The sequence below is a fragment of the Lotus japonicus genome, chromosome 3, assembly GCF_012489685.1.
Source record: "Lotus japonicus ecotype B-129 chromosome 3, LjGifu_v1.2".
NCBI lineage: Eukaryota > Viridiplantae > Streptophyta > Magnoliopsida > Fabales > Fabaceae > Lotus > Lotus japonicus.
In genome coordinates, this window is record NC_080043.1 from 65,175,907 (window position 1) to 65,202,037 (window position 26,131).

General features: G+C 36.2%; 1 protein-coding gene and 1 pseudogene across 2 annotated transcripts; both read right to left on the reverse strand.

The window, feature by feature from the left end:
- Positions 1–755: 755 nt before the first annotated feature.
- Positions 756–1,730, reverse strand: LOC130744525 (uncharacterized). The gene is made up of 2 exons (XM_057596701.1): positions 1,047–1,730; positions 756–941 (listed from the first exon to the last, which is right to left on the reverse strand). The coding sequence occupies exons 1-2, from the start codon at positions 1,728–1,730 to the stop codon at positions 756–758; spliced, it is 870 nt and encodes a 289-aa protein (XP_057452684.1).
- An 11,875-nt stretch (positions 1,731–13,605) lies between these two features.
- LOC130745297 (protein CHUP1, chloroplastic-like) lies at positions 13,606–20,010 on the reverse strand (annotated as a pseudogene). Its single transcript, XR_009021650.1, has 12 exons — positions 18,307–20,010; positions 18,045–18,209; positions 17,599–17,729; positions 17,309–17,490; positions 17,105–17,216; positions 16,961–17,009; positions 16,805–16,859; positions 16,494–16,636; positions 16,185–16,246; positions 15,989–16,071; positions 14,393–14,509; positions 13,606–14,314 (listed from the first exon to the last, which is right to left on the reverse strand). The product of XR_009021650.1 is annotated as a protein CHUP1, chloroplastic-like (transcript).
- Between the last annotated feature and the right edge of the window lie 6,121 nt (positions 20,011–26,131).

Genomic DNA, 26,131 nt, shown 5'->3' on the forward strand with positions numbered 1-26,131 from the left:
GAGTGCAACATTTGATAACAGCAACAACATTCTCCACCCTCTCAACGTTCGCTGTCAGAGAGCCCAGCGGAGTGGCAATTCCCCACTCTTGCAGGGCTGATAGCCAAGCATGTGAGTTGAAATCAGGATCGGTTTCGGTTGATCCGTGATCTAGCACACGCCTGACGATTTCCTGGGTCGGAATTAGTGGTGTGTTAGGGGTGGATCTATGGGCATACATGGCAGCCTAGATGGCGCCAGCCGGGCCAGGAATGAGAGGACGAGAGCTACCAGAATTGTTGCTTTGACGTTTGCAATGGCGGACGAATGGATTTGGGTCTTGTTCCATTGTGTAGAAAGAAGAGTAAGAAGAAGAGGCAAGACACAATAGACAGGAAGATGAGGAATGAAGAGTAAGAAGAAGAGGCAAGACACAACAGAGATTTATAGCAGCGCAGAATGGTCAAAATATTTATGGTGTACTGGTGGATGGTAGAAGTGTGGTTGGGGCTGGTGGTTGAGAGTAATGTCAGGGTTGGTGGTGGAGCTTAATGAAAATGAAAATGACAAGACCTTAATAATGAAATGTTAATGACAAGACCTTGATAATGAAATTAAATGACAAATGAGCTATACTATTCAACGCACTTTACCAAAAGTACAGCTATACTATGGTGATGTCTACATAGTTGTCCTTAACAACAACTTGTGGATAAGGGTCACAAAATTAAAATTACAGGGAGTTTATAAATTCATATTACACAATACAAGAACACTCAATCTGTGGTGATGTCCACATAGTCCACATGACCACTGAAAACACCAAGCCAAGCTTGGAATTGTGCAGCGTACATGTCTAAACGTGGACCATATGGGTTGCGCCAGTATTTGGAGGCAAGATCAGCATGCCAATCCCACTGGGGAGCAATAGGCGGCATAGGATGTCCAGGAGTTAATTGGAGCTACATTTTAGAGAATAACCATAAAATTAGATAACTTCCAGATACAAAAATTAATCGACAAGCTAGTACTCAAATAAAATATTAGTGTATTTTGTCAAAATATACCTGTACCCAGTGATTTGTCACATGTCCAATAGCTATAACAGGATGCACATCTGGTGGACCGGCTCCTATCAGTGGAAAGTATGTGTTACAACCCATAGAGGATAAGGATACGAGAACCAATTGGAACCTTGTTGCCACAAGGTATCCCATCTCTGGCAGTTGAAACCATTTCTCAGGGGTGGCCGGGACATCAGGAGGAAGAGTGAGTCGTTCATGTAAGTCGTCAACAACATTTGTGCCCCACATCCTATTATACATGAACACATTGTTCTCAAATTCTTCTATCAATGTAGCCCTAACCCAAGGCCAACCGTCCTGACTGGCGGAATGCCCCAGTAATGCAGCAATGGATCTATAGCCACAGTTACCATCATCCTCAACATTTGTAATTGTGTGAATATATGGATGGAGAAAGGATGAAAAGTTACACATGAAATGGCTTGTATCAGACTTCTTCGCACGCTTCTTCCTCTTTGCAGGTTGTGAAGACTTCTCTTCCTCTTTAATCTTCTTGTCAGTAAGTTCAAACGCTGAAGGTTCACGAGACAAGGATCCTATTGCTCGAACCTTGGGTGGTTTGCTCTCCTTCAACTTAGGAGTGCGGTTGGACTTAATCCGAAGCTCAGGAGTACATAGTGTGCTGCTTTCAGGACAATATATCGTCTGAAGCTTCCTCCGTACCATACTCTGCCCTCCAGTATCCAAAGAATGGAAATAACGTGTCAGTGCCTCAACTTCTGGGTGCATCTCTCCATGGTTTAGTCCGTAAATATCTGAGCTGCCAGTATCTGCAACAGGTACATGCTCCCAACTTAGGCTCTTCCAGAATGGATGAATGGCCTCGTACGGAATCCTCTCGTAATCTGCAAGTTCACAAACATGTCACATTGAATCACAAACATAAATAATTGGAAGTAGTTGACAGGAGAGTGGTTGACCGGTAACCTGCAAGTTGACAACCGCAAGGTAGTCCATGAGTCTCTTGCAAGGTGCAATTGCATCTGCCGCCATAGGACTGCATTCTTGTCTGTTCAGCATCAATGAGTTTCAAGCATTTGTTTGACACAAATCCCCTAATATTTGTGTAGAAAGGGGTCTTGAAAAGGTGATCAATTTTATTCATACTGCGCTCAAACGATGCTACTATCTCAGTGTGTCGATTGATGGTCAAACTATGCGACGCATCCCATGAAGTGGTCAGGTCACCCTTACTGTTCCGCAACATCAACTTCAAGCTGGCATGTGCACCTTCAGCCCTACAAACCAACAACGCGCATGTAAGAATTAATACTGTAATAATCTATGAAATGAAATACATATAACAAGTAATAATATAATTTTTGTACCCGCAACTTGTTGTTGTTCCAAAATGCATCACATGATTTGTCCATGCCTTGGAAAATTTCTGCTTGTGGACCAACTATGTAGTAGAACAATAAGTGGAAAATTTCAACTTGTGTTTAAGCTTGCACATGTTAAATAATTCGATCCAATGAGCTTCAAATTCTGGAACTGTTGGAGCATCTACCAATTCGGCCCACTTGTCCATTACCTCTTTAGCAAAATCATCCGTGCCAACGTACTCTTTGCACTTTGCCAAAGCGCACTTGTTGATGTGCCACAAGCATAGTAAATGGGTAGTGGTGGGAAGGCTTTGTGAAGCAGCACTCAATAAGGCAAGATCTCTATTCGTCACAATCACTTTAGGCAGCTTGGATTGGTCAGAAATTAGAGACTTCATACACTCCAATGCCTAAATGTAGTCCTCTGTGCCCTCACTACCAATGCAGCAGAATGCTATTGAGTATGTTTAATCCGTGGAGGTCAAGCCAACAATCTCTAGCAAGGGTAAATTGTATTTGCTGGTCTTGTATGTGTAATCCATGATCACTACATATGGGAATGTGTTGAAAAGTTTGACGGCATTCGGATGAGCCCAAAATATATCTCTAATCACTTCCGATCCGGGTTCATTTCGTTCGAAGTGAACATACTTCTCACCGTCCAACTTCTTCAGTAAGTATTGTATCTCTGTCAGTGACCCACGAACGGATTGTCTGAACCGCTTGCAAACACCATAAATTTGTTGGATGGTAGTCAAGTTTGAAGGATCTTTTTCCTTCAAGGACGCCAACATCTTTCTAGGTGGAACCCAAGTCTTAGCCTGATTTATCACGTCCTCCTTCGCTTCACTATTCAGTCGACCAGCGTAATTGTGGCCAAGTAGTGACTCAGCTACGAGATGGATGTGTCTACCGTCCATCACCTTCAACAACCAACCTTTATAATCTTTCGTACGTCGTCCTTTTAGCCTAAAAGGACAACCTGTCTTTTGTGTTGACGTTCCTTCAACAAGATCCGGTTCTCTGTAGGGAATATACGCACCATGCTTCTCACACCCCAGAATGACATATTCTTTTCTTCCCTTCGCACCACTATCAGACTTTGTTGTCACCAAAACAAAATTATTTGCCATAGAAATGTCGCGAACCCATTTCATAAGATCATCTTTCAAAGGGAAACGCTGTTTCAGGATAAACAAGGCATAAGGCATAAAACAAGGCATAAACAAAGCATAAACAAAACATGCAAAAATTTGTGCAATGAGTACCTGATTAGTATGATACAAATGAGAGACATCTACAGTTGTAATCGGAGGTTCAACTGGTGATGGTTGCTCCTCTGGATTATCATTTTCCAATCCAGCAGCATGTATCAATTGTGATTTACAAAAAAGAAAGGAATCTGTCATCCCTGGAACAAAAACGGTAAATCAATATCCGACATAATAATGGCAAATCAAAATCCGATCCTATATTGGAATATCATAAACCGAGACAATAATGGCAAATCATTTACCGATATAGTTCACGATACAGCAGCCTAAATTACCAACTTAACTAACTAAACTAACAACTAACTACTTAAACTAACTATAAATAAAGTACCAAAGCTAACAACACTTACCAGAAGTTAAAAGCTTTCCCTTGGTGGTGGTGGTGTTGGTGGTGGTGGTGGTGGAAATGTGGAGATGGTGGTGGTGGTGGGAAGGTGAAATGTGAGGGAGGAGTGGAGTAATGGTAGAATAAGGTAGTTTGGACGAGTTATGGGGGGCTGGTGGGGGGTTGTTCATGGAGGAGTAATGGTGGAGGGGTTGGAGGAGGGAGGAGTAATGGTGAAAAGGTGATCAAACTGCCAGATTACCCATCGGTAAATGATATACCGATATCAATATAAGAATCGGTTAATGATTAACCGATATTGTTCTTCGTATTCTGGGTAATGGTATAAAGGAGTTCATACTGAGGAACAATAACGGGAAATGATTTACCAATTGGTATTTTGACATCGGCATATCATTTACCGATGGGTAATTTTGGAATAAAAAAAAAGGCTGGGGCGCGTAGCCTAAAGGGTGGGGCGCCAAACCCAAATCCCGCTGTAATGCGTTGCGCTGAAATAAAACTTGGTCAAGAGTAAATGGACAAAACGCCGCTGAACCAGAGCGGAGCAAAACCGTTGATTCCGCCGCCGCAACCCCTTCACCAGAGCGACGCCGACGAGGATGATGAGAACGTAAAGCAGCTTGACGAGTGTTCTTCTCTCTATCTACTGATGCAGGTGAATCTCATTGCCTTCGTTACTTTCCCTCCCTTAAACCCTAAACCCCTCAATTTTCATAATCATCATCGAACTCATCGATTCCACTCTTCCCCTTGATTCTCAGGATTGCGTTGTTCGATCTAACAGGAATTGGAAAGAATGCCAGCAAGGTTAGACAAGAAGACGGATAGGTAATTTACTTCATTTTCGTGCTCTATTAGAGTTTAGTTTTAGTAGATGCTTTGTGTTTGCTCCTATATATTGAAAAAATTCATTTTGGATTAGTATTGATGATTACTTCATTTCTTTGACATGCTGATGCTGCATTCTTTAGCTCCTCAGAAGAAGGCTGTTAAGATTTTCCCCAGGCCTACTGCTCGTCCTCTCAGGCCTATGGTTCATGGACAGAGCTGGCAAAGGATTTTCTCTTGAAGACTTGAAGGTAAAATGGCTTTTTGTATCAACTAGCTCTTTAACATATGATAAATTGATGCTGTTGTGTATACTTGTTATTGTTATTCTAGTTGGGCATTATGCTCTAATTTTAGTTGTTATACTTGAAATGCTACATCAATTTCAAAGGTACTTAGGATGAACCTCTCTGTATCATTTCAAATTTGGTTCTTGCTATGTCAGAGCACAGAAACTATGCCTATGTTTTCTTTGTTTATATTCCACTGAATGCATTACTGTTTCCTTCTCATTTATGGCATTGTGAAAGTTCATTTCTATGATACTCATTTGAGAGAATTTCTCCTCAAGAATTTGTCAATAAAATTATAAAATTATATTTCGCTTTAAAATAATGTACAGAGTATTATTTCATAAATACAAATCCCTTATATAAATAAGTATGAAAATATCTTGCATTGAGTTGGGTAAATCACTTCATAATATCACATTTTATATGTTGAATCAATGAATAACTTCTTACTTCAGCTTAGGTTGACATGTTGAAATTTATTAGGGTTTTTGAAATGTCTGACGCGATTCACGAATCCTTTCACCATCGACGCCTTCTCCTCCTCTGAAATGGAATCCTTCTCTGAATCTCCATTTGTGATCCCTTCATCCATTGACGCCTTCTCCTTCTCAGAATCTCCATTTACGATTTGCGATCCTTTCATCCATTGACGCCTTATCCTTCTCAGATTCTCCATTTGCGATTGGCGATTTGTTTCTTCCATTTGCGATTTGCTATCCTCCATTTGCGATTTGTTTCTTCCATTTACGATTTGTTGTGAATCATTATGCATCCTTCTTGCTGCTGAAATGGATCGTTCTCGTGTTTTCTGTTCATTGTTTTATGGATTCATAGTGTTTAGGCAGTAACTAGAGGTTAACCGTCGTATTCTGTGATGTTGTGATCCCTATGCTTTTGATTTTGAATGTCAGATTTGCAAAATTTAAGACTGCCATGTCGTGCTGATATTTCCTTCGAGTTCCAATACTTGTCCATAATTTTAAGATTGATGTACCGGTTTCTGTGAGGTTATAGTTTTTGAATTTTGTGGATAATTGTAAATTTGTATAAGTTGGATGTCGTTGTCAGCTTCGGATGTTGATGTTTTGTGCTAGATCATAGCTTTTTCAGCATAACTAGGCATGCTGCCATAGTTTGAGCATTCATCATGCATTCAGTTACATGTTCGGTTTGAATGCCATTTTTTTTGTTAGAAAGCTAAAATCCTAAGATTCATAGTGAAACTATTTTTTTATTCTTTTGCATTCCCAATCCCAATTAATATAGTTTTCAGTTTGAATTTACTAGAGTAGTGTGCCAGCTGTTAGTTACTTAGTTTGTTAAAACTGATTAGTTAAAATGGCTTTTTGTATCAACTATCTCTTTAACATATGATAAATTGATGCTGTTGTGTATCGTTGTTATTGTTATTCTAGTTGGGCATTATGCTCTAATTTTAGTTGCTATACTTGAAATGCTACATCAATTTCAAAGAAACTCAAGATGAACCTCTCTGTATCGTTTCAAATTTGTTTCTTGCTATGTCAGAGCACAGAAACTATGCCTATGCTTTCTTTGTTTATATTCCCCTGAATGCATTAATGCTGAGTTGTTTCATTTGACACTTCAAATTCTAGGAATTCGCAATAGTAACTTGTCATATGTTCTCAATTCTGCCTGATTTGTGGCCTGACGTCAATAAACGACCAATAACATGAGGAGTTCTAACTTTTACTGATTTCCATTATTTAGTTCAGTATTTTACTTTTTTCCATGAAATTTTGTTTTGTCATGGTCTATGTTTCTTAACTATTGCAAATTTTTAGCAAATGGGTTTTGCTTGGTGCAGGGGTTATTGTGCCTCTGATTCGGATTTTGGATTTTGTCAGTGTCTTGGGGAAGGTTGCGCCTGCAAGATGTTTGATGAAATTAACTGAGAATTCCGACAATGCTTGGTGTGTTTCTGCTCAAGGGTGTGTCACTGCCTTGAATATTTGTGAGAATTTTGTTTATCAGGCTTGTGAAATCAAGGAGGAAGCAATTCAGGTGAATTCCATAGCGTTCATTGAGAGCAACGCCTCTGGAGATGAAATGGTTAGGCAGATGGTGATCAGAGGGTGGAATCTGTGCTTTTGTTGTAGATTTATATTATATTATATTATCTTTACTTTTTTTTTTATAAGCATATATTATCTTTACTAAACTGTTCAGCTAACTTATTTGTTGAATCCATAAATGCGTGGCATAAAAAAACCAGCGGTCGTGAGAAAAACGTCACAAATAGCTATCTCTTGTACTGAATCTATTCAGAAAATACAACAGACAATTTCAGTTCATATTAACATTTATTAACCAAGCTCAATGCACACAGCACGTATAAACACTTTTGAACCTAATTCTGGTCAATAAAGACCAATAACTACGTGAGCTTTCGAACAAAATTCAATGATACTGTTCAGTGTATTGAACCTAGTGAATTTAAAGGCAAGGACTTGGTCAGATCATATTATACTGGAGGCTCGGGACCCTTGCTCATGCTAAGGAAATATGGATTCGGGAACAATAATTGGAAGGACGGATTGTCAATTGTTCAAAAGCTAGGGAAATCTGTCTTTAAATGTGGTGAATATTGGTGTGATGCAGTGGTATTCTCGTTTATATATCTACTCCTTATCCTTGATTTTAGTCCATTTCCTTGAAATTAATCTTTCACTGAAAACAAACAAAAAGTGAGTGAATGAAATAGAATAGACAAAATATGTGCTATGACTGAGATTCATGAACAGAAGTGGAGTTTGACATCTCTTTTTTTTTGGAAATAAATTAAATAATAACATCCCAATCAAAAATTAAATAAGACAATAATAATTACAAAATTTATCTACTAAAAATGATAAATTATCTTCACATCACATGTTCAATTGAAAAAAAACAAAAAAAGAACAAATCAATAAAAAATACACATGAAGAAATTGAAGAAGATCCACTGCCAATAATGTGAAGTTTGGCAACATGGTGGATCTTTGGGTAAAGGGGAGACATTGCGATTCCGCAAATGCCTTCTTCTGAATCTCCACCTCTCGGAAGCCTAATATATCCTCCTTCTCCCCAGTCAGTGCCCCACGAATTTTTCCCGATCCAATATTTCGAACCGTCAATATCAGTACCAAAACCAACTAAGGTTATGGCATGATTCTAGTCCGTTCCACATTGTCCTCTGAAAATTCCTCCTGAGTAGTGCCTGAATTCGTCTCCAGTGGCATCAATACCAACGATCATGGGTTGCTTGGCAACCGCTTGGAGGAGCGCCTCTTCATTGTTTGAAGAGACCCACTCATAGCCGTGAATCGGAAAAGAAACTCTTTGAGAGGCCTCCTTGAAGCGACATGTTCCGGCCGCCTTCTCATAAGGGTAACCTGCCTCAGTAAAGATGCCACCCCGTCTTGTAACGTAGTCAAATGCTTCTTCAGAAAATCCACCCTTGAATCCATCGCTCCTACCACCTTTGACGCAATCAATCAACTATTGCTTCGAGAGGGACACGAGTGTGCCACTAGCAATCTGGAGCGCTCCCTCTAATGCCGCCATGGCAGCAAATGCCCAACAAGCACCTAGTACATAAGAAAAGTGATTACAGAGGGGAAAGTGAATAAATATTAGTATGCACTATAAAAATATTATTTTTAGTGGTATTGATATTTTTAAATTGTGGCCTTTTTTTTTCTTTAATACCGATTTTGTATACTACAAATTGCTTCAACAATTACTATCTTCTTTTAAATGCCACAAAATGCATCAATAGACTCAAATTTTACAAATGGAACAATATGCACAAAATTCAAATTAAGTGTTACTCCTCACAATATTGAATTAACCAATAAAATAAATATGACTTTTCAATAATTGATTATCCATACACATTTTTTTTAGAGTTAAATTCATTAAGCAAACTAGCTAGCTAGATGATCATAATGTATATACCAAAAGGAAAACAATTAGGCTCAATCAAAAAAATGAAGAAGTATAGTTTTTTACCACATGTCCCTTGTTGCCTCACTGGAGTAACCGCTCCTCTTTCCCTCCAGTCCATGTGAGCCGCCACTCCCTCACCTGAATGGTGATCGAGATGTAATGATGTACCACTAGTGGTGGTGGCTTGAGAACGTGGAAACATGGTGGAGGAGTGTTATGTAGAAGAAGAAGAGGGTTAGAGAAATGGTAGCCATGATCAATGGTGTTATGAGGGTGAGAGAATATTGAGAGAGAATGTGTTAAACAAAGAAGCATAAGGAGCCTTTATATAGTGTATCCTCTTGTCCTTAGATCATAAGAAGGTTTAGTTGACAAGTTGAGATTGTTTAGAGAAGTTAGATGGAGAAAAGTTAGAAGAAAAAATAATTTTTCTCTTATATGGTTGTTGCTAGAAAATAATGAGTACATGCAAAAAATATAAAGGATCCAAAAAAATATTCCCTCATCACAAACCTTTTCTCTATTTTCTTAATAAAGACTTTTTATTTCCTTTCTTCTTAACATGCATTGTTACAAGCTAATGAAAATATGTGTGTTTTATTATACAAAAAATTAGAAAAGTTAGACGAAGAAAAGTTAAAGAAAAATGTACTTTTCTCTTATGTGGTTGCTACTAGTAAATAGTGAGTACATGGAAAAAATATAATGGATCCAAAATATTATTCTCTCATCACATGATTCACAATTATGTATTAACATTTTCTCTATTTTCTTAATAAAGACTTTTTATTTCCTTTTTTCTTAACATGTATTGTTACAAGCTAATGAAAATATGTGTGTTTTATTATACAAAACTTAGAGAAGTTAGATGGAGAAAAGTTAAAAAAAAATACACTTTTCTCTTATATGGTTGCTACTAGTAAATAGTGAGTACATGCAAAAAATGTAATGGATCCAAAAAATTATTCTCTCATCACATGATTCACAATTTCACATCATGAAGAGAACAATTATATACGTATAAAGGTTAGAACTATACTAACTTGTTAGCATGGTGCCTGAATATATTTGGGCTAATTATATCTCTTAATTGGTAATTCTGCAAGGAATTGAATTACTTGGCTCAATTATTTTCAAACTAATTTGAACAAAAAACAAAGAGTACATCAATTTTAAATACACCTTCCACATTATTATTTTTGTAAGGTTTAACTTTTCCTTGATGCCATTTTAAATACAGCTTCCGCATCATTGGTATTTTTTACCAAAGAGTTTAAAAATGTAATAATTTTACTATCACTATAACTAGCCATTCTCACCATTAAATATATCTTGGCACAAATAATGGTACAAAACTGGACTTTTGCAACTTTGCACAAATCCTATAGGACCTATATGATAACATGTAATTACTATTGAGATTGTGCAGCTTTTTGCACTAATTTTGTTTTTTCATATTAATTAAGATGCTCATTAATAATTAGGCAAAAAGTTAACCAACTCTTCACTTGTTACAATGCTTGGTCTTATTATTAGAACTTAAGCTATGTATGTCTCATATGTTTTCATAGCTTACATCATTTTCTTTATTCTCAAGTTGCATGTAATAATATCCATATGATTTGAGTGGAGAGGCTTAAAGGAATAGAAATGTTTTATTTTTATTATCACAATAAGATAATAAGATAGACGTTGATCACATGCTTGTTGTATTATAACACAAATTTTCTTTTTAATTTGGTAGTTTCTAGTTACGTACCAATATCTCAATTAAAAACAAACAAAAAATACCATACTCAATTAAAATCATTTCATAGCATGTACCCACACAAAAATATTTCATAGCTTATTATTTAAAAAAAGTAAAAGTTTTTATTTAATAATATGTTATTTTTAAATAATTGCCTTTTGTTTTTTATCATCTCCTATTACTAAGTTACTTGTACAAGAAATCCGGGGATTAGCTTTTCTGGAAAATTGGCAGCAAAAGGAGTTTAATTTAGCTGCCAAATGTCTGCCGTTTTGCTGTCAAATGCTTGCACTCTTAAAAAATTGGAACCAGTGACGGACGAATTCCGTCACAAAACATGTTAGAAACAGAATTTATGCCAGAGTATCAACCATAATAGAAAGTCTCGTTGCTAATAATTTGTGACGAAAACTATCCGTAACAGATAATGAAATTCCGTCACCAAAATTCTTGAAGTGCTGTTGAAACTATCCGTAACTAATTAGTGACGGATATATTTCGTCAACTAACTGTGACGCTCTGATCCGTCACTAATTTCGTCAACTATACACATGCTTGTTGTATTAACAAACAAATGTTCTTTTTAATATGCAGTAGTTTCTACTTCTAGTAACTAGTACTCAATTAAAAAAAAATATCATACTCGATCAATTAAAATCATTTCATAGCATGTACCCAGAAAAAATCATTTCATAACTTATTATGTAAACAAAGGGCATATTTATATAAAAAATTAAAGTATTTATTGAATAACATGTTATTTTTAGATAGTTAGTTTTTGTTATTTATAGTTTCCTACTACTAAATTAGTTGTACAACAAAAAAACGGAGATTAGCAAACATCCTACCAAATAGACAACAAATACGTAGCAAAAGGGGTTTAGCTGCCAGATGTCTATCTCTTTGCTGCGGATGTTTGGCAGCATGAATTTAGTCTCTGATTGGCTTCCAAATATTTAGCGACTAAACGCTAGCAAATTATAAACATCCTTAGCTATTCCGTTACTAAACCACAGCCAAATCTGGTTAAAGCCAATACGTTCCTAGCTATGTATTTCAGCTATTTCCTAGCTAAATGGTTGTGTAATTCACTAGGTTGTAACCCGTGCGATGCACAGTTTTTTTCTATTTTTTAAAATCAAAACAATATTGTATCATATTATACAATATTATAATATTAAATGAATTTTATTTGCAACCAAAACAAAGGGTTTTAACATCTAACCATATCCCTTCACTTTTTTCTTTGATATTCTTTATTTCAAAATTAGTTATTATACATAAATGAATTGTAAAATCAATACAAGAGATTTGACAATGACTTTTTTCTATTTACAAAATTTAGTTGAGAATAAAATTTAAAAATCCAAATAAAAAATATTTAGAAATACAATTAATATTAATCATAAGATTGTTTCCAACGTGATTTGGCACGTCATAAGTCATAGGGACCTCTAATTCTTTGTTGTCGGAACTTCGGGCCATCCTGATCGTGTTGGAAGTACTTGGAAGTGGGTCCTATTCTAAGGTCATCATTGAGAGTGATTTGGCGGAGGCGGTCGCGATGATTACGTCGTCGGCGCATTTGGTTAATCCTTATTTGGAGATGGTGGAGGCTATTCGTCGTGCAATCCCACCTCGAGTGGAGGTTCAGTTTCATCATGTTTTTTGGGAGGCCAATTGTGTGGCGGATAGCTTAGCTAAGGCTGCTCATGTTTTTGGTTTTGGGACCGGATTCTGCATTCTCCGCTTGCGGAGTGTCATCACCTGTTATGCCAGGATATGGAGGAGGCTCGAGCTGCTCTTTTTGTTCCTCTAGCTAAGCGTTGTTTCGCTTTCGGGGCCATGCCCCTTCATGTTACGAAAAAAAAAATAAAAAAAAATAAGGAAGTAAACATTGCGATGCAATGTGAGTTTTCACTTTGATTATTACCTCCTATATTTGATACTAATATCCCCTATATTTGAGTTTATATTTTCATACCAAATTAGACTATGATATTTTATTTTCATTTTGTCTTTTATTTATTTATTCTTTTGTTGCAAACGGTAGAATGGACACTTCAGTTCATGCTCCAAGTTATTAGAGTTTATGCTTATCCACAATACAAGTTCTATCCTCTCACTTTCTTCTTAGGTCGAGGACATTTTCAGGAATCCATCACTATCTGCAGGTTCTCTCATCAGCCCCGCATAGAATTAATCTTTGCCTCTCTCACTCACACACACACACACAAAAGTAAACAAAATAACAAACATATTAAAACTGACTTGACAGATTAAATCTAAATTGGTGCCCACTGAGAACTTCCCACTTTGAGGGATAATAAATTGGCGTCTTCTACATATTACACAACCTCATCATATATCAATGTTGATTCTCATCCAGTTACAGAGGATATGTACACAAGCATTTTAAAAGCAAGTGGATAATGGGGGAAAAATTTCTCATTAAATAACTTAAATATGGGAGGAAAGATATTTTAACCAAGAGACAGACTAAAAGTTATATTTGTCACGAGAGGCCGATGAAGATTATTCAAATGGTCATTGTGCAATCAAAGAGACTATCATAAAAATACATACATGAATTCAAATCATGATAAAGAACATCCTGCTAACCATTTTTAGATAACAGAAATATAAATTAACACCAAGAAGTAACCACATGATATTATCCCTCTAGTTATCCATCAACGTAAACTGAATTTAAGGCTATTGCTTGCACATGAAATTTTTTGATATAATGCTACCGACAGTTCAAACACATCTGCATAAAAAGATATCTTTTACTTGAGTAATTTAATCCATAGTTTACATTACAAGCAATCTGTTTCACAAAGGTTGTGTCTATAAAATTATAAACCAGACAACAAAGATATGTAACAACTTTATGTGATATTCATAACTTGCGTCAAAGCCAAAGCTAAAACTAATGGACTTTTGAAAAAAGCGCTAGACACTTCAATTTTGTTGTCAAATGTAAAACTGCATTTAAACTTGAACCTTGTAGTCTATAGAATAAAGCCAAATGCCAATGGCCTCAGGTTAAAGGATTCTAAATTTTGTTAACATGATAGGAAGTATCCTAATCAGAATAACAACACTTCACCTCTCTCAACAAATCTCTCTCTTTCCCCGACCACACAAACACATAAGAGGAGAAAAATTGTGTAAGGGAGGTTATATAAGTACCTGACTTTAGCCTTCAACCCAACTCTCTTCTTCACGTGCTAACATTCATTTATCAACCTTGTCCAATATATCTTTTCGGCTTAAAGCTCATGCTTCTGCTTTTGCTTTCTGACTGTCCATGCTAGCTAGAATCGATGAATGCCCCATCCTATCTATGGCATCTTCTGGATCTATTTCTACATGAGCACGGGAAAATATCTCCTCGAGTTTTCCTTGCTTCTTGACAGAAATATCTTTCATCCTGCTAGTTGTAAGCTGACCAAGACTCTCAATTTCCACTTCAGCCTTTATGAAAATAACAAAATCATTAGTTAGCATTAGTTTAGGAGCCCAACTATATAAACTTCAAAAGATATAGAGTACCTGCTAAATCATATCCATAGCAAGGGCATCAAGAACAATGACTTCATCACCATAAGTTGAGATATTTCAGGTAACTCTCATTTCCTCCTTAGTACGTTGCTAAGCACTGCATCTAGTCTAACATGAAAAATGTCGGGAAGATATCGTAAAAATATTGAAAAATCCAAATAAAGTAAACTACACTAAAATACAATTTCTAAATCACACAATTACCCAAACAAATCAATCTAAGTTATAAATAATCTCATGCATGAAGACCCAGAAACAGCCTTTTCCCTTTTTTCAATATTCTCATGCATGAAAAGACCCAAACCGGGTAAATCCAGTTTAAAAACGGGTTTTTAAGCGTATCCTATTCAAAGAAATGCATAATGTTGGAACTAATATGTGGTTTACTGAACCATATTTGCTGTTGTTGGGAATAATGTGTCATATTGATATATTCAGCAATCTGTCATGTAAGAATCACGTCAAAGCACCCATAAAAAGTGAACAAAATGTTTAAAGACCGAACAAATTAAAAGCGAAATAGGGAACTGCCTCTCATCTTCATAATTCTTGGCAGAAAACCCACTAAGGACAACAAATTAACAATAAGTCAATAATCCCCATTGTAATCGCATAATTTTCATACAATACAAAGATTACAGATGTCATTTAATAAGCATACCTAATAAAACAGATAGAAGAGCACCCAAGTACATTAGAGAGAAGGGGAAATCATTTGAGACATCAGGTTAAACTTAAGCTTCCCTAAAAAACCATATTTGTCATTTGAGTACTTGAGTATCTAGCATCCACAAAGCTTCTCATATCAGAAGCTGGGTACATCCACAATGAATAAGAAAATTCCTACCCCCATATAATTGAACATGTAGTTGTGAGGATACACTGTCAGAGAAAGAGATTCCTCAAAATAAAGCTTGATAATTGGAAATCCGCTATCAACACCGGAAGATTACAAAGGTCAACAAATTAATGGTTGCATACAATTAAAGTGCACTTGCACTGATGTAATTCAACTTTCAAAATAGCATTTTAATTACCAACACATCATTTAATCAATTGATAGTTCATACTTAATACCCAGTTAAGATTATAAGAGTAAAGCATTTTGAACTGATGATTCCTTCGTAATATAAAATCAATTCTAAATGTTGCAAGAAGTTATGAATTTCTAGTCTATATCATATATGAGATTATCTGTTGATAACTATCCAACCCACTCCATAGCTTCTGTTGCAAACAGAAGAAGAAGGACAAAATAAAACAAAAGCCCAAAAGGAAAAATGGAAAGGACTGAGAAAAAGGATTGACAAGCTATTTTCATATATGAATATTCTTTCCTAAATGAGAACTTAGTAAATTCCTAGAAACCTAATAGTTTGGCTACAAATTCAACATTTCAACTGACCTAGGACTAACATAAATTCACAGATAAACACATAAAAGATGATAGTGACGTTAGAGGCCATTGATGTTGATCAAGTATAAATATGCATTAAGTTGCAAAAAATCACAGCATTCTAGAGACAGAGCAGAGAATCACAAGAAAAAAAAATTTATTAACATGAACATATGAATGTCAAGTTCTACCTTGATATATGGTGCTGCTTGTAAGTATTCTTTAATCTTCTCCTTCTAGTTCTACACTTCTACCTTCTTCAAGTTCTCAATTTCTAAGAAGCCAAAGACAACATAAAAGAGGACATATTAACAATAATAAATACGGACTACATAGACACATGGCTAAAGGCCAAAACCTATTCGTAGAAAGAATCGGATTGCTTACCAACAAAACCCCACACACATTAGTTCTCAAGTGTTCAGGAACTGGAACCAGAAATTCAAATCCTAAACAAAGAACAAATAGATATTAGCTACTAAAACAAAGTCACAAATAACACAAAAATATTAGTAATCTACACCTCAAATGAAATTGAAATGAGATGGGAATATGGGACTATGAGGGAATATCAAAAGAGGAAACGAAAGTGAAAAATTCAATGTTCTAAAATAACAGGAGATTGTGTTTGAATGAATTGAAAAAGCAACAAAAAATAATTAGGGTTTGAGCAGGAAAGTATAGAGAAAAGTGAACCTGATAAGTTGAGAGCAGTGGCCAGTGGATGTCTATCCAATCGCATCTCAACATAGCCATAGCCGCTGCTGCTCAAAGCTTCACCAGACCCTCGTTTCAGACACTCCCTCTCCTCCACTGGTATTGTTCGATAAGTTCAACACCTGAAACAAAAACGCATACCCAAATGCCCACATAATATTAATAGATGAATAACAAATCATTGAGGAAAAACATGCATTCAGCGCAGGATTGTACCCCCACCGGATCAATCGAAACTGAAATTCATGCACACAAAACGGTGCTTGTAAGAATTTGAGGTATCTAATTACCTTGATGGCCTTGTCACACACATAGTTCCATAACTTCTCTCACAATAAGAAAGAGCTACAAAATTATTTTAAACAGTTAGTTACCTCCACAAATATGGGCAGCAGAGCTATAACATATCACAACTGCTAGAGGGGCCTCAGGCCAAAAAATCCTACCTTGAGGAATAAGTTTCCCATTTTGGTCCACAAATACCTTAATGTTCTCCTTAAAAAAATGCATCAACAAAACAAATTACCACCTCTAACCTAAGAACACAAACACGCAATATAAAAACTTCTCAATTGATACATCAAAATTACCTGACTCACAAAACCATTATCAAGCATCCAATGTACTGGTATTTGGAAGACTTGGTATCTATTGGTTGCTGCCTCCCTCATTCTTGAGATATTATTAACCCCATGCTCTAATCTGTTATAACCCATTTTTTGAGACAAAGTCAGTTACAAGACTCTGCATTCAATTCACATTTTAAGATGGAAAGAGTTCACAAATTCACTTACTTTTCCAACAGAGCCTGCATCTTCTTGAGTGCTAGACCACATGGCTGCCTAGGATCATAGCGGGAGGATGAAGCCTCAGATTCCAACTTCTTCAAATAACAATACCCGAACGCAGCCTCGCGTAGAGCATCGGCTTTCTGCTCCGGCCAATCAAAGTGTTTCAGCACTGCTCTTTCATCCACCTGACACAAAATAAAAAACAACAAAAAACCATTAAAATATTTCTCTTTAATCTTAAATCTCAATGCAGATTAGAAGAATAAGTGATAAAGTAACATGAAATCAAGTACCAAGTAGGAGAGATCATCATTAAGCCATTTAACAAAGAGTACCACATCTTCAATGTCAGTAAATGCAGACCCTCCACTTCTTTGATTAAGCGTCTAATGAAATCTCCTTGTGTTTCCACATCAGTTTTGATCTGAAAACAATAGTTCAACAGAATTACTCTCTTCAGAATTTATTGATACTTCTTTTTCCCATTTACCATTTCAAAAATTTATTGAAATTCCACAAAGTGACTTAACAATTTGGGACCATAATTATGGTTGTGGGGCTCCAAATTATCAATGTGTAGTATCTATCAAAAGTTAATTTATTGGAACAATTAGTATGTGTTAGTTAAGTAATCACTAATCAGAAATCCATTTCAAACTAAAGTAAGAACTTGACACTGACACACATAAATGCTCAGTGGCAAAACCGAAATTTCAGCTAAAAGGATAGAAACGGATACCGCTAGCAGGTGAGTTGAGCGGTTCTCAATCTCTCCGATCATGTCACGTGGATTTTCCGCCGCCGGCGGCACCTCCGGCACGCCGGAACTCAGCTCCCGTTAGGACTGTGATTCTCTCCTCATCAGTGAGTGGTAAAACTCCACAACCTCCGCCTCCCTCATGACCTTCGTTGAGAAATCCGAAATCACAAAGTGGAGAAGAGGCAAAATCTCGATGCACAAAACCAGAACCAGAAATCGAAAATCAGAAATCAGTGAGAACCTGAATTGCGATTAGAAGCGAATCTAGAGGCAGCGTTGAAAACCAGAACCATATAGCAAATCAGAGACCACAAATCACGAACCAGATTGAAGGAGAGGAGCAAGAATGAGGCGATTGCCAACCGAAAACGCCATTGTTGAAGCTGGGAAAATCATCGTAGCAGAGAGAGTAGAGAAACCTTCAAGAATATATGATGAACAAAAATCTTTGAATGTGGGTGGTTGGAGGGATTAAATAGATGGAGAAAAAGAATTATGTTGGGTTTTCAAACTTTAAACTATCAAAAAGTATGCTCAAAAGTTCAATAGTCCTTCAAAAGTAAATTAGATACAAGAAAAGAAAAGGGAAAAATTTATTATGGTCATCTAAAAACTTGTGTACAGTTGCACCAAGCCATTTTGACCTACTATAACAGGTTTTTAAAAAAAAAATCAAAATAGATATTTTCTTAATTAAACATTTATCTTTAATTAATTAAAAAAAATTAGCTTAATCTTAATTTGTTCCTCTTCTCTCTCCCCCTTCATCTCTTTTCTCTCACCAAACACCACCACCAGATCCTGTAAACACCCAGAAACAACATTTCAATTAAACACCAAACCAAAGTTCAGTTTTTTTGGAAGCTTTGTACAGCTCTTGACAAATGGTTCCAGAACCTGTCAACATCAAACACCAAACCACCACCACAACCAGACAAGAACAAGAAAGAAGCAAGTGTATGTGTAGCCACGGTGGAACTGCAAATTGGATCTGCAAACAACACTCCAGATCTAGAACCGTGAAGAGGAAGACAGGTTCGAGGAGGAAGGCGCGGCGACCTCATAGCCGGCGCCGGCGGAGATGATGCCACAACCTTCTCGTCGCTTCTTTCTCAGATCTCTCCACGGCGGCGCAAGGCCGAGCCTAGACGGCGAGAGGGTTCTTACAAAAGGTTTTCTGGGATCTAGAGAGTGATGGAGCAGGAAGAGCAAGACTTATTTTCAGGAGCTCTAGAGGAGTTTGTTGGGTGTGTGGCTATGGAGACCTTTGGCTTGGTGATTTTGGGAATCTGGTAGGAATGGCGTGGCAACCCAGAACCACCCCCACCGAACTTCACTGATGCTCAACACGAGCAAGAACGGCGTCAGAGATCCCTTATCTTTCTTTCTTCTCCCTTTTCTGGTGGGTTTGGGGTTTCGGTTGGGGGTTAGGGTTGAGGTTTAGGATGGGGGTAGGGTTGAGGTTCCGGTTGCAGGTGAGGGGTTGAGAGTATGGATCTGCTTCACTCCCCCTCACCTGAATCTATGGATCTGCTAAGGGTTTGATGGATCTGCCTCACCACCACCACAGCACCACCACCGCAGCACCACCACCACAACACCACCACCACTCCCTTCTCAACCACCTCAACCCAGAAATCATGAAAATCCCGAAAATCACAAAACCCAAAACCCAGATCGATGTCTCTCATGCTGTTTTGCTCCATTTTTGGCCCGCGGAAGGATTTTCATGGTATGGCAGGGTTTCAGATCTGGGGATGGGGGTCGAATTTCGGTCGTGGGTTGCAGTGGGGATGGGGTGAAGTTCAGTGGGGGTGGTTGTGGGGTTGCGGCAGGGATGAAGGGGGTGGGTTCTGGATTTGTGGGTGAGTGCAAGGAGGAGGATAATCAGTGGTTCTGGGTTTCTGATGGGGGAGAAGATGATGGGTTGAGGAAGGAGGAGGATAATTTATTCATTAATTAACCTAATTCTCCATTAACTAATTTACTAATTTTTATTTTTTTTTTATTTTTTTTAAAACCTGCTACTATAGGTTAAAAGTGTATGGTGTAACCATGCACAAGTTTTTAGAGGACCATAATAAATTCCTCCCAAGAAAAAATGAAGAAAGACATGAAAAGTAATCAGAAAAGTAGATAAAGCATGAAAAGTTGAAAAAAAAGTTTTTACCCTAAAAAAGTTCTAAATAGAAAAGATAACACCCCAAAAGGTCACGAAAAAGGAAAAAACCCAAAAAAATCATGAAAAAGTTCATACAAAAGCAGAATAAATACCTCCCTTATGGTGGACTTTCATCACATGGAAAATAACTTTTGAAGCATAACCTAATAAATTTTAAAACTTCAATTTAAACCAAATAAAAAACTAAAAAGTAACAAAAAAAGGTTCCTTATGGTGCACCTCAGCAACATTTATGAAAAATCCTAATGTGAATAGTAGCAAAAATGCTACACCTTTGTAGTATGTATAGATAAATTTAAATTGTCCAATTTCCAATGAACACCTACAAAATATAAAAATGAAACAACTTGAACAACGATTTTCCCATTTTTTATGGCACATAATCATTTTCACTAACTAAAAAATATGGATCATATATCAAATGATTTTATTTCTCAATACTTAATTTCATAATTTTTTATTTCTAGTATTTAGACACACAATTATTAATTTCGTATCATATATCAAATTAATATTAATCTCAATATTTAATTTCATAATTTTTTATTTCTATAATTTAAGCCCACAATTATCTATACTATCAATATTAATATCCACATTATAAATATTAACAAATATTATCTACCAAAAGAATTATTACAAAGAGCTATAAATTAACAATATGAAATTTTTCCATCATACTCAACCAAAGTAAATACAAACAAAAAATAACTTTTGAAGCATAACCTAATAAATTTTTAAACTTCTATTTAAACCAAATAAAAAACCAAAAAGTAACAAAAATGATCCTTATGGTGCACCTGCGAAACATTTATGAAAAACCCTAATGTGAATAGTAGAAAAAATTCTATCCCTTTGTAGTAGTTATAGATAACAATTCTTCACAACCAAATAACAGTGGAGTTTCAAGTTAGGATATGCCTAATCAGGAGAATCTCATTTGGCATTTACTTATAATTCAAACCAAGATACTAAATGTCAAAAACAAACCAAGATACTAATTAAGGGTTTTATATATGTATGACATGTTACTATGACAAAGCAACCAATAGACATCATTTGGAGCACAAGTTAAGAAGCATACACTTTCTATAATTAAAAACATTCATTCTAATGCAAACATTGTCAAACAAATCATAAGTCTTTCATCATGCAATTTAAAGGTGAAATTATTCATTGAAAAAAAACTTAGTTCAAGTAAAACATCATGAACACCTAAACCAGAACACCAAAAGCATTAATGATCCGTGATTAGAATTATTAACATTGAGAAGCAAGCCAAAAATGAATGTTGGGCATGCCACCATAAGGTCCCTTCCTCTAGTGATAATATCCTCACTAACAGTTGCTCTTGTCCAATAACTCTGAGCATGCCACCATAAGGTCCCTTCCTCTAATGAAAAAAAAATCACCTTTTGCCTGAATTTCCCTCCTGGTTGAATAGGACATTGTGATGTACTCACGACCAATGGATTCCTTGACGTACTGCTTTACTTCATGCCAGTGAGTGAGGTGTAACATCTTTGCCTGCTTAGGTAATGTCTAAATAAGGTGATAATTAAAATTTAATGACTAAATATTTAGGTTTTAGAATAAATTTTATAAGTAGTTTTAATATTATTTCTTAATTTATTAATGGTTAGAAAATTGAATAAAAAAAAAGAAACTAAAAGATTAAAAATATTTACTCTAGTTCGTGACTATGAGTTTTCCGGCGGCGAGTTGGCCGAAAAATTCATACTATAAAACGTGTGTTTCTCCCTCGTCCGACCTCCGATGGAGATGATTCCAAAACCTATGTTCTTTTGGAAGTGAGGAGAAGCCAACCATGTGCCCAGCTCCGACCGCCGCACCTCCGCCGCTTCCGGTCATCTTCTCCGGTGAGTCCTTCGCCGGAAAATTTACAACTTGCCCAGAAATTTTCTAGAACTTGTATTCTGTAAGTTCTTGACCTTCTGAGCTCATTTCTAACATCTTATTCTTCATTTGATGATAAAAAACGTTACTTTATTACCCAGAATTCAAGCCTTAGATTTTGAAGAAAAATACACTCATCCCTAAGCTTCTATGCACTGCTCTATGTTCTCCTTGCTGCTGCAGGTGATTTTAGTACTCTAAAATCCAAAGAAGTCATGGTTCAGAGGAGGAAAGAGTGAAATTCTAACCCTTGTTTATGAAGCATGAAGAAGGAAGGCTTCATCTTCATTTTCCTCTCCTTGGCCTCACCATCTTCAAAGAGAAGATGCTAACCTCAATTCTGTAAGTAGCTCTGATGTTGTTCTGGAAATAAAACTAGAAAATTTATAAGAAGGGAAGTAATGGAAATTTAATCAAGGAAGAAGTGATTCTAAGCTATAAACCAATATTAAGCTACTTTGAATTGAGAACTGATTAAGGTTAGAGGAAGATTTAGGGGTTGAGTCAAGAATAAAAGTTGTAGGGAAAAATATGAAGAAATTGATTCTGAAGTTAGATTGTGAAAAAGTTGAAAGTGATTTTTGAGAAGTGATTTTCCAAAGAAAATGGCTTTTAGGCCTTATTTAGTGAAAAACAAACATGACCTAATAAAAATAGAGGAAATTCAGAGGTTAAATTAAATTTTATTAGGATTGACTAAATACTCTAAATTAATGTATAATTAGGATTATTATAAGGAAAATTCTAACTATTGTAATTATATTAAAAAGTAAATCATGAACATGGATTGGGGAAGATGATGAGAACATGAACCACCAATGACTTTATGGAGTTAAGATACTTTGAGACTATGAGACACGGGGACCCTTTGACCTAATATTGGACCATTGATGACCTTGTGGGACTTTGATCAGACTATATGGACTTGATAAGGACTTACAATCGGCGAAGAAGACATAATAAAATAAAGGCTTAAATACTCTATAGGTCCCTGAAATTGTATGCCATATGAAAATAAGTCCCTGAAATTTTTTTTTCCGATTCCGAATCCCTGAAATTTTTTTTTTAATCAGAATAAGTCCCTGCTCGTGTTTCCAGCCTATGTGGCTCAATTTTTGCTGAGTCATTTATTCCACGTGGCTATTCTATTTTTTTTTATTACACATGGATTAAAAAAAACTATTCATTTAAATTTAAAATTCAAATCTTTTTAGGGATTTAGGGTTAATTAGCTTAATAAGATTTTAATTTTAAATTTATACATTTAAATTTAAAATTTAAATCTTTTTAGGGATTCAGGGTTAATTAGATTTAGGGTTAATTAGGTTAATAAGATTTTAGTTTTAAATTTAAAAATTAAAAATTAAAATAAAAATCTTTTTAGGGATTTAGGGTTAATTTGATTTATGGTTAATAAGATTTCAATTTTAAATTTAAATGTTTAATTTTATTTTTTTAATCCATGTGTATTTAAAAAAAATAGATAAGCCACGTGGAATAAATGACTCAGCAAAAATTGAGCCACATAGACTGGAAACACGAGTAGGAACTTATTTTCGTACGGCAGACAATTTCAGGGACCTCTAGAGTATTTAAACCTAAAATAAATTAAAGGAATTTAAGAGATGCATAATTTATATATGTATGCTTATATAGTTGTGTGATATATGATGTTTAAACAAGGATATTGGAATATCATCGTTAGCGTACTAACCCTAGTTCGTGATTCCGGATAAAGAGGCGAACAATAGATGCCTTAAGAAGACGAGGAACTTCCGATTCCTCTCGGATATGCAATGGGATCCATGTTAGGGAGGAGGAGTTACCTCTTGGTTGGTAGTTAGGGTTATGTTACGAATTATATTCGGATACTTGTTGGTTGGTTATCTATGGTTACATGTGTTGTGTATTTCATTATACCTATGTGTATATCTTGATGATTGATGATATGGTTATGAGTATGATGAGTATGTCTATATGTGATATGCCTTGTGATTCCCTGATGTGATATTACATATGAATTCTCTGGCAGGATGACTGCTCTTAGTCATATTTGATAGTTTATTGACCAATGAATGTTGTTCGATTAAATTGTGAAATTGCAACAGGTGGTGTGTGTGGATTATTGTATCCTTGTTGTTGCTTGATGCATTAGAAAGGTGCAGGTTATAATCTGAGGATTCAGATGGCAATGAAGGAGATACAATGACAGGATCTTGAAGGCATTATTTGACAGGAACCAAGGAATAGTTATTCAGTTATCAACCAAACAATGCTCAACATTGAAAGGAGGAATTTTGCATATATATGCTAATGAATTATAAATTAATTAGGTGGATATGGACTTAGCTAATTGCATGAGCTTTTTATGCATATTACTATGTTTTTTTGTTAATCACTAAATAACAGGTATTCCAAGTTATGGTTCAACTGCGGATGTTGAAAGCCTTCAAGAGAATTACTCATGTATGAGTAATATAGACCTTGTATGGTCCTGGGCAGGATAAGGGGGAGATGATTGACAAATATTGTAATAATTTGTCCACACGCATCATTATTTGTGTAGGGAGTATAAGGAGTAGAAACGTGCGACAACTTCCACCTGAGACCCCGAAAGTGCACCCGGTGTGGATGCCCGAGATACATGAGGTGGAACATAAGACCATGAGTGGCCGTGTATTCCTGAATAGATCACTGAAATAGTATTCATGACTCGGTAAAGAGTGGACTCGGGTGGTGCCATATTCTCGAGTGACGTTCCGAAGTGTGAAAGGCTTTGTGTAGCCAATGGGCCCAGCATACAAACGTGATATCTATTGGCTGTCGCAATGGCATGCATTGCATAGTTGCATTTTATCTGTGATTGATTACATGTGATTGATTGACTGATGATTTTGTGTATGTGCTTGCTAGTGATCGTGGGATAACTAATAGACCGGTAGTTCAAATGAGACTCATGGCATAAGCCTATTTATCACCCATGTTGGTAGCTCACACCCTCCCGCTTAATTTTCAGGTACAGGCTTAAGGTGGGCTTGGGACGAGTGAAGTTGGAGTCATGCGGAAGCTATTGAGCCATGGTAGTTGTCGGTGAGTAGAAATGCACGGAGAGAAGATGTCAGAGATTAGTGTACGATGTGATTAAGTTACTCATGTAATGTGAAATAGGATAGGGAGAAGAAAACAGAGTAAACGTAAGTATTTGTATTGTAAAAAGAAAAGTGAGCGAGGGATAATGAGAGACGTTGAATGTCAAAGTTGTGAGAAAAGTTTTAAAAAGTTTGTGTTTGAGGTGGTCACCACAGGTTTGGTATCAAAGCAGGGTCGATTCTAGAGGATTTGTGGCATTGGGTGAGAGGCGGAACCTAGGAAACATGGCTTAGAATTATGTCCATCGATGGAGTTTTACAACTCTTGATTGTTTCTGTTACGAGTTGCAGGCTTGGCCAACCCGGTAATTTGTTCCTAGCATGATAAAGTTGCAAAAGATCTTGAGATGTGGACGTTAGTATTGGGTAGGAGTCATTAGGATATGTGAAGGGATGACTTGAAAGTCTAAGGGCCTATAGATAGGCTGAGTTAAAAATATCATTCGTGATTGTGGAACATTAGAAATTGTGGATAAAGATCCTAGAAGTCTGAGAACCTATTAGTGAGCCGAATGAAGATCATCGATAGTAATTTCGAAGAAAGATGAGTTATGACAGCATTAGCAACTAAGAAGTGATAGGAAGATAAGGAAATCATCTTAGAGCATAGAAAACCTTCAGGGTACATTTTCTTCCATGTTTAAGATGAGAAAGATAAAGTGATTCTCGGAGTTCCATAATAGTTTGTGGAACTTGCAAAGGCTATAGTGATATGTAACGCCCCGGTTTTCAAGGGTTACTTAGTGATCCAAAAGTAAATTAATCATGCTAATGAACTTTCAAAATCATAAAGATACAGGTATATTTTTTTGAAACAT

Excerpts from the sequence above, each read along its gene's own strand:
- LOC130744525 (XM_057596701.1), bottom strand. The coding sequence starts at position 1,730 with ATGGTACGGAGGAAGCTTCAGACGATATATTGTCCTGAAAGCAGCACA. Across the intron at positions 942-1,046 it reads TGACAAATCACTGGGTACAG|CTCCAATTAACTCCTGGACA; the intron begins GTATATTTTGAC and ends TCTAAAATGTAG.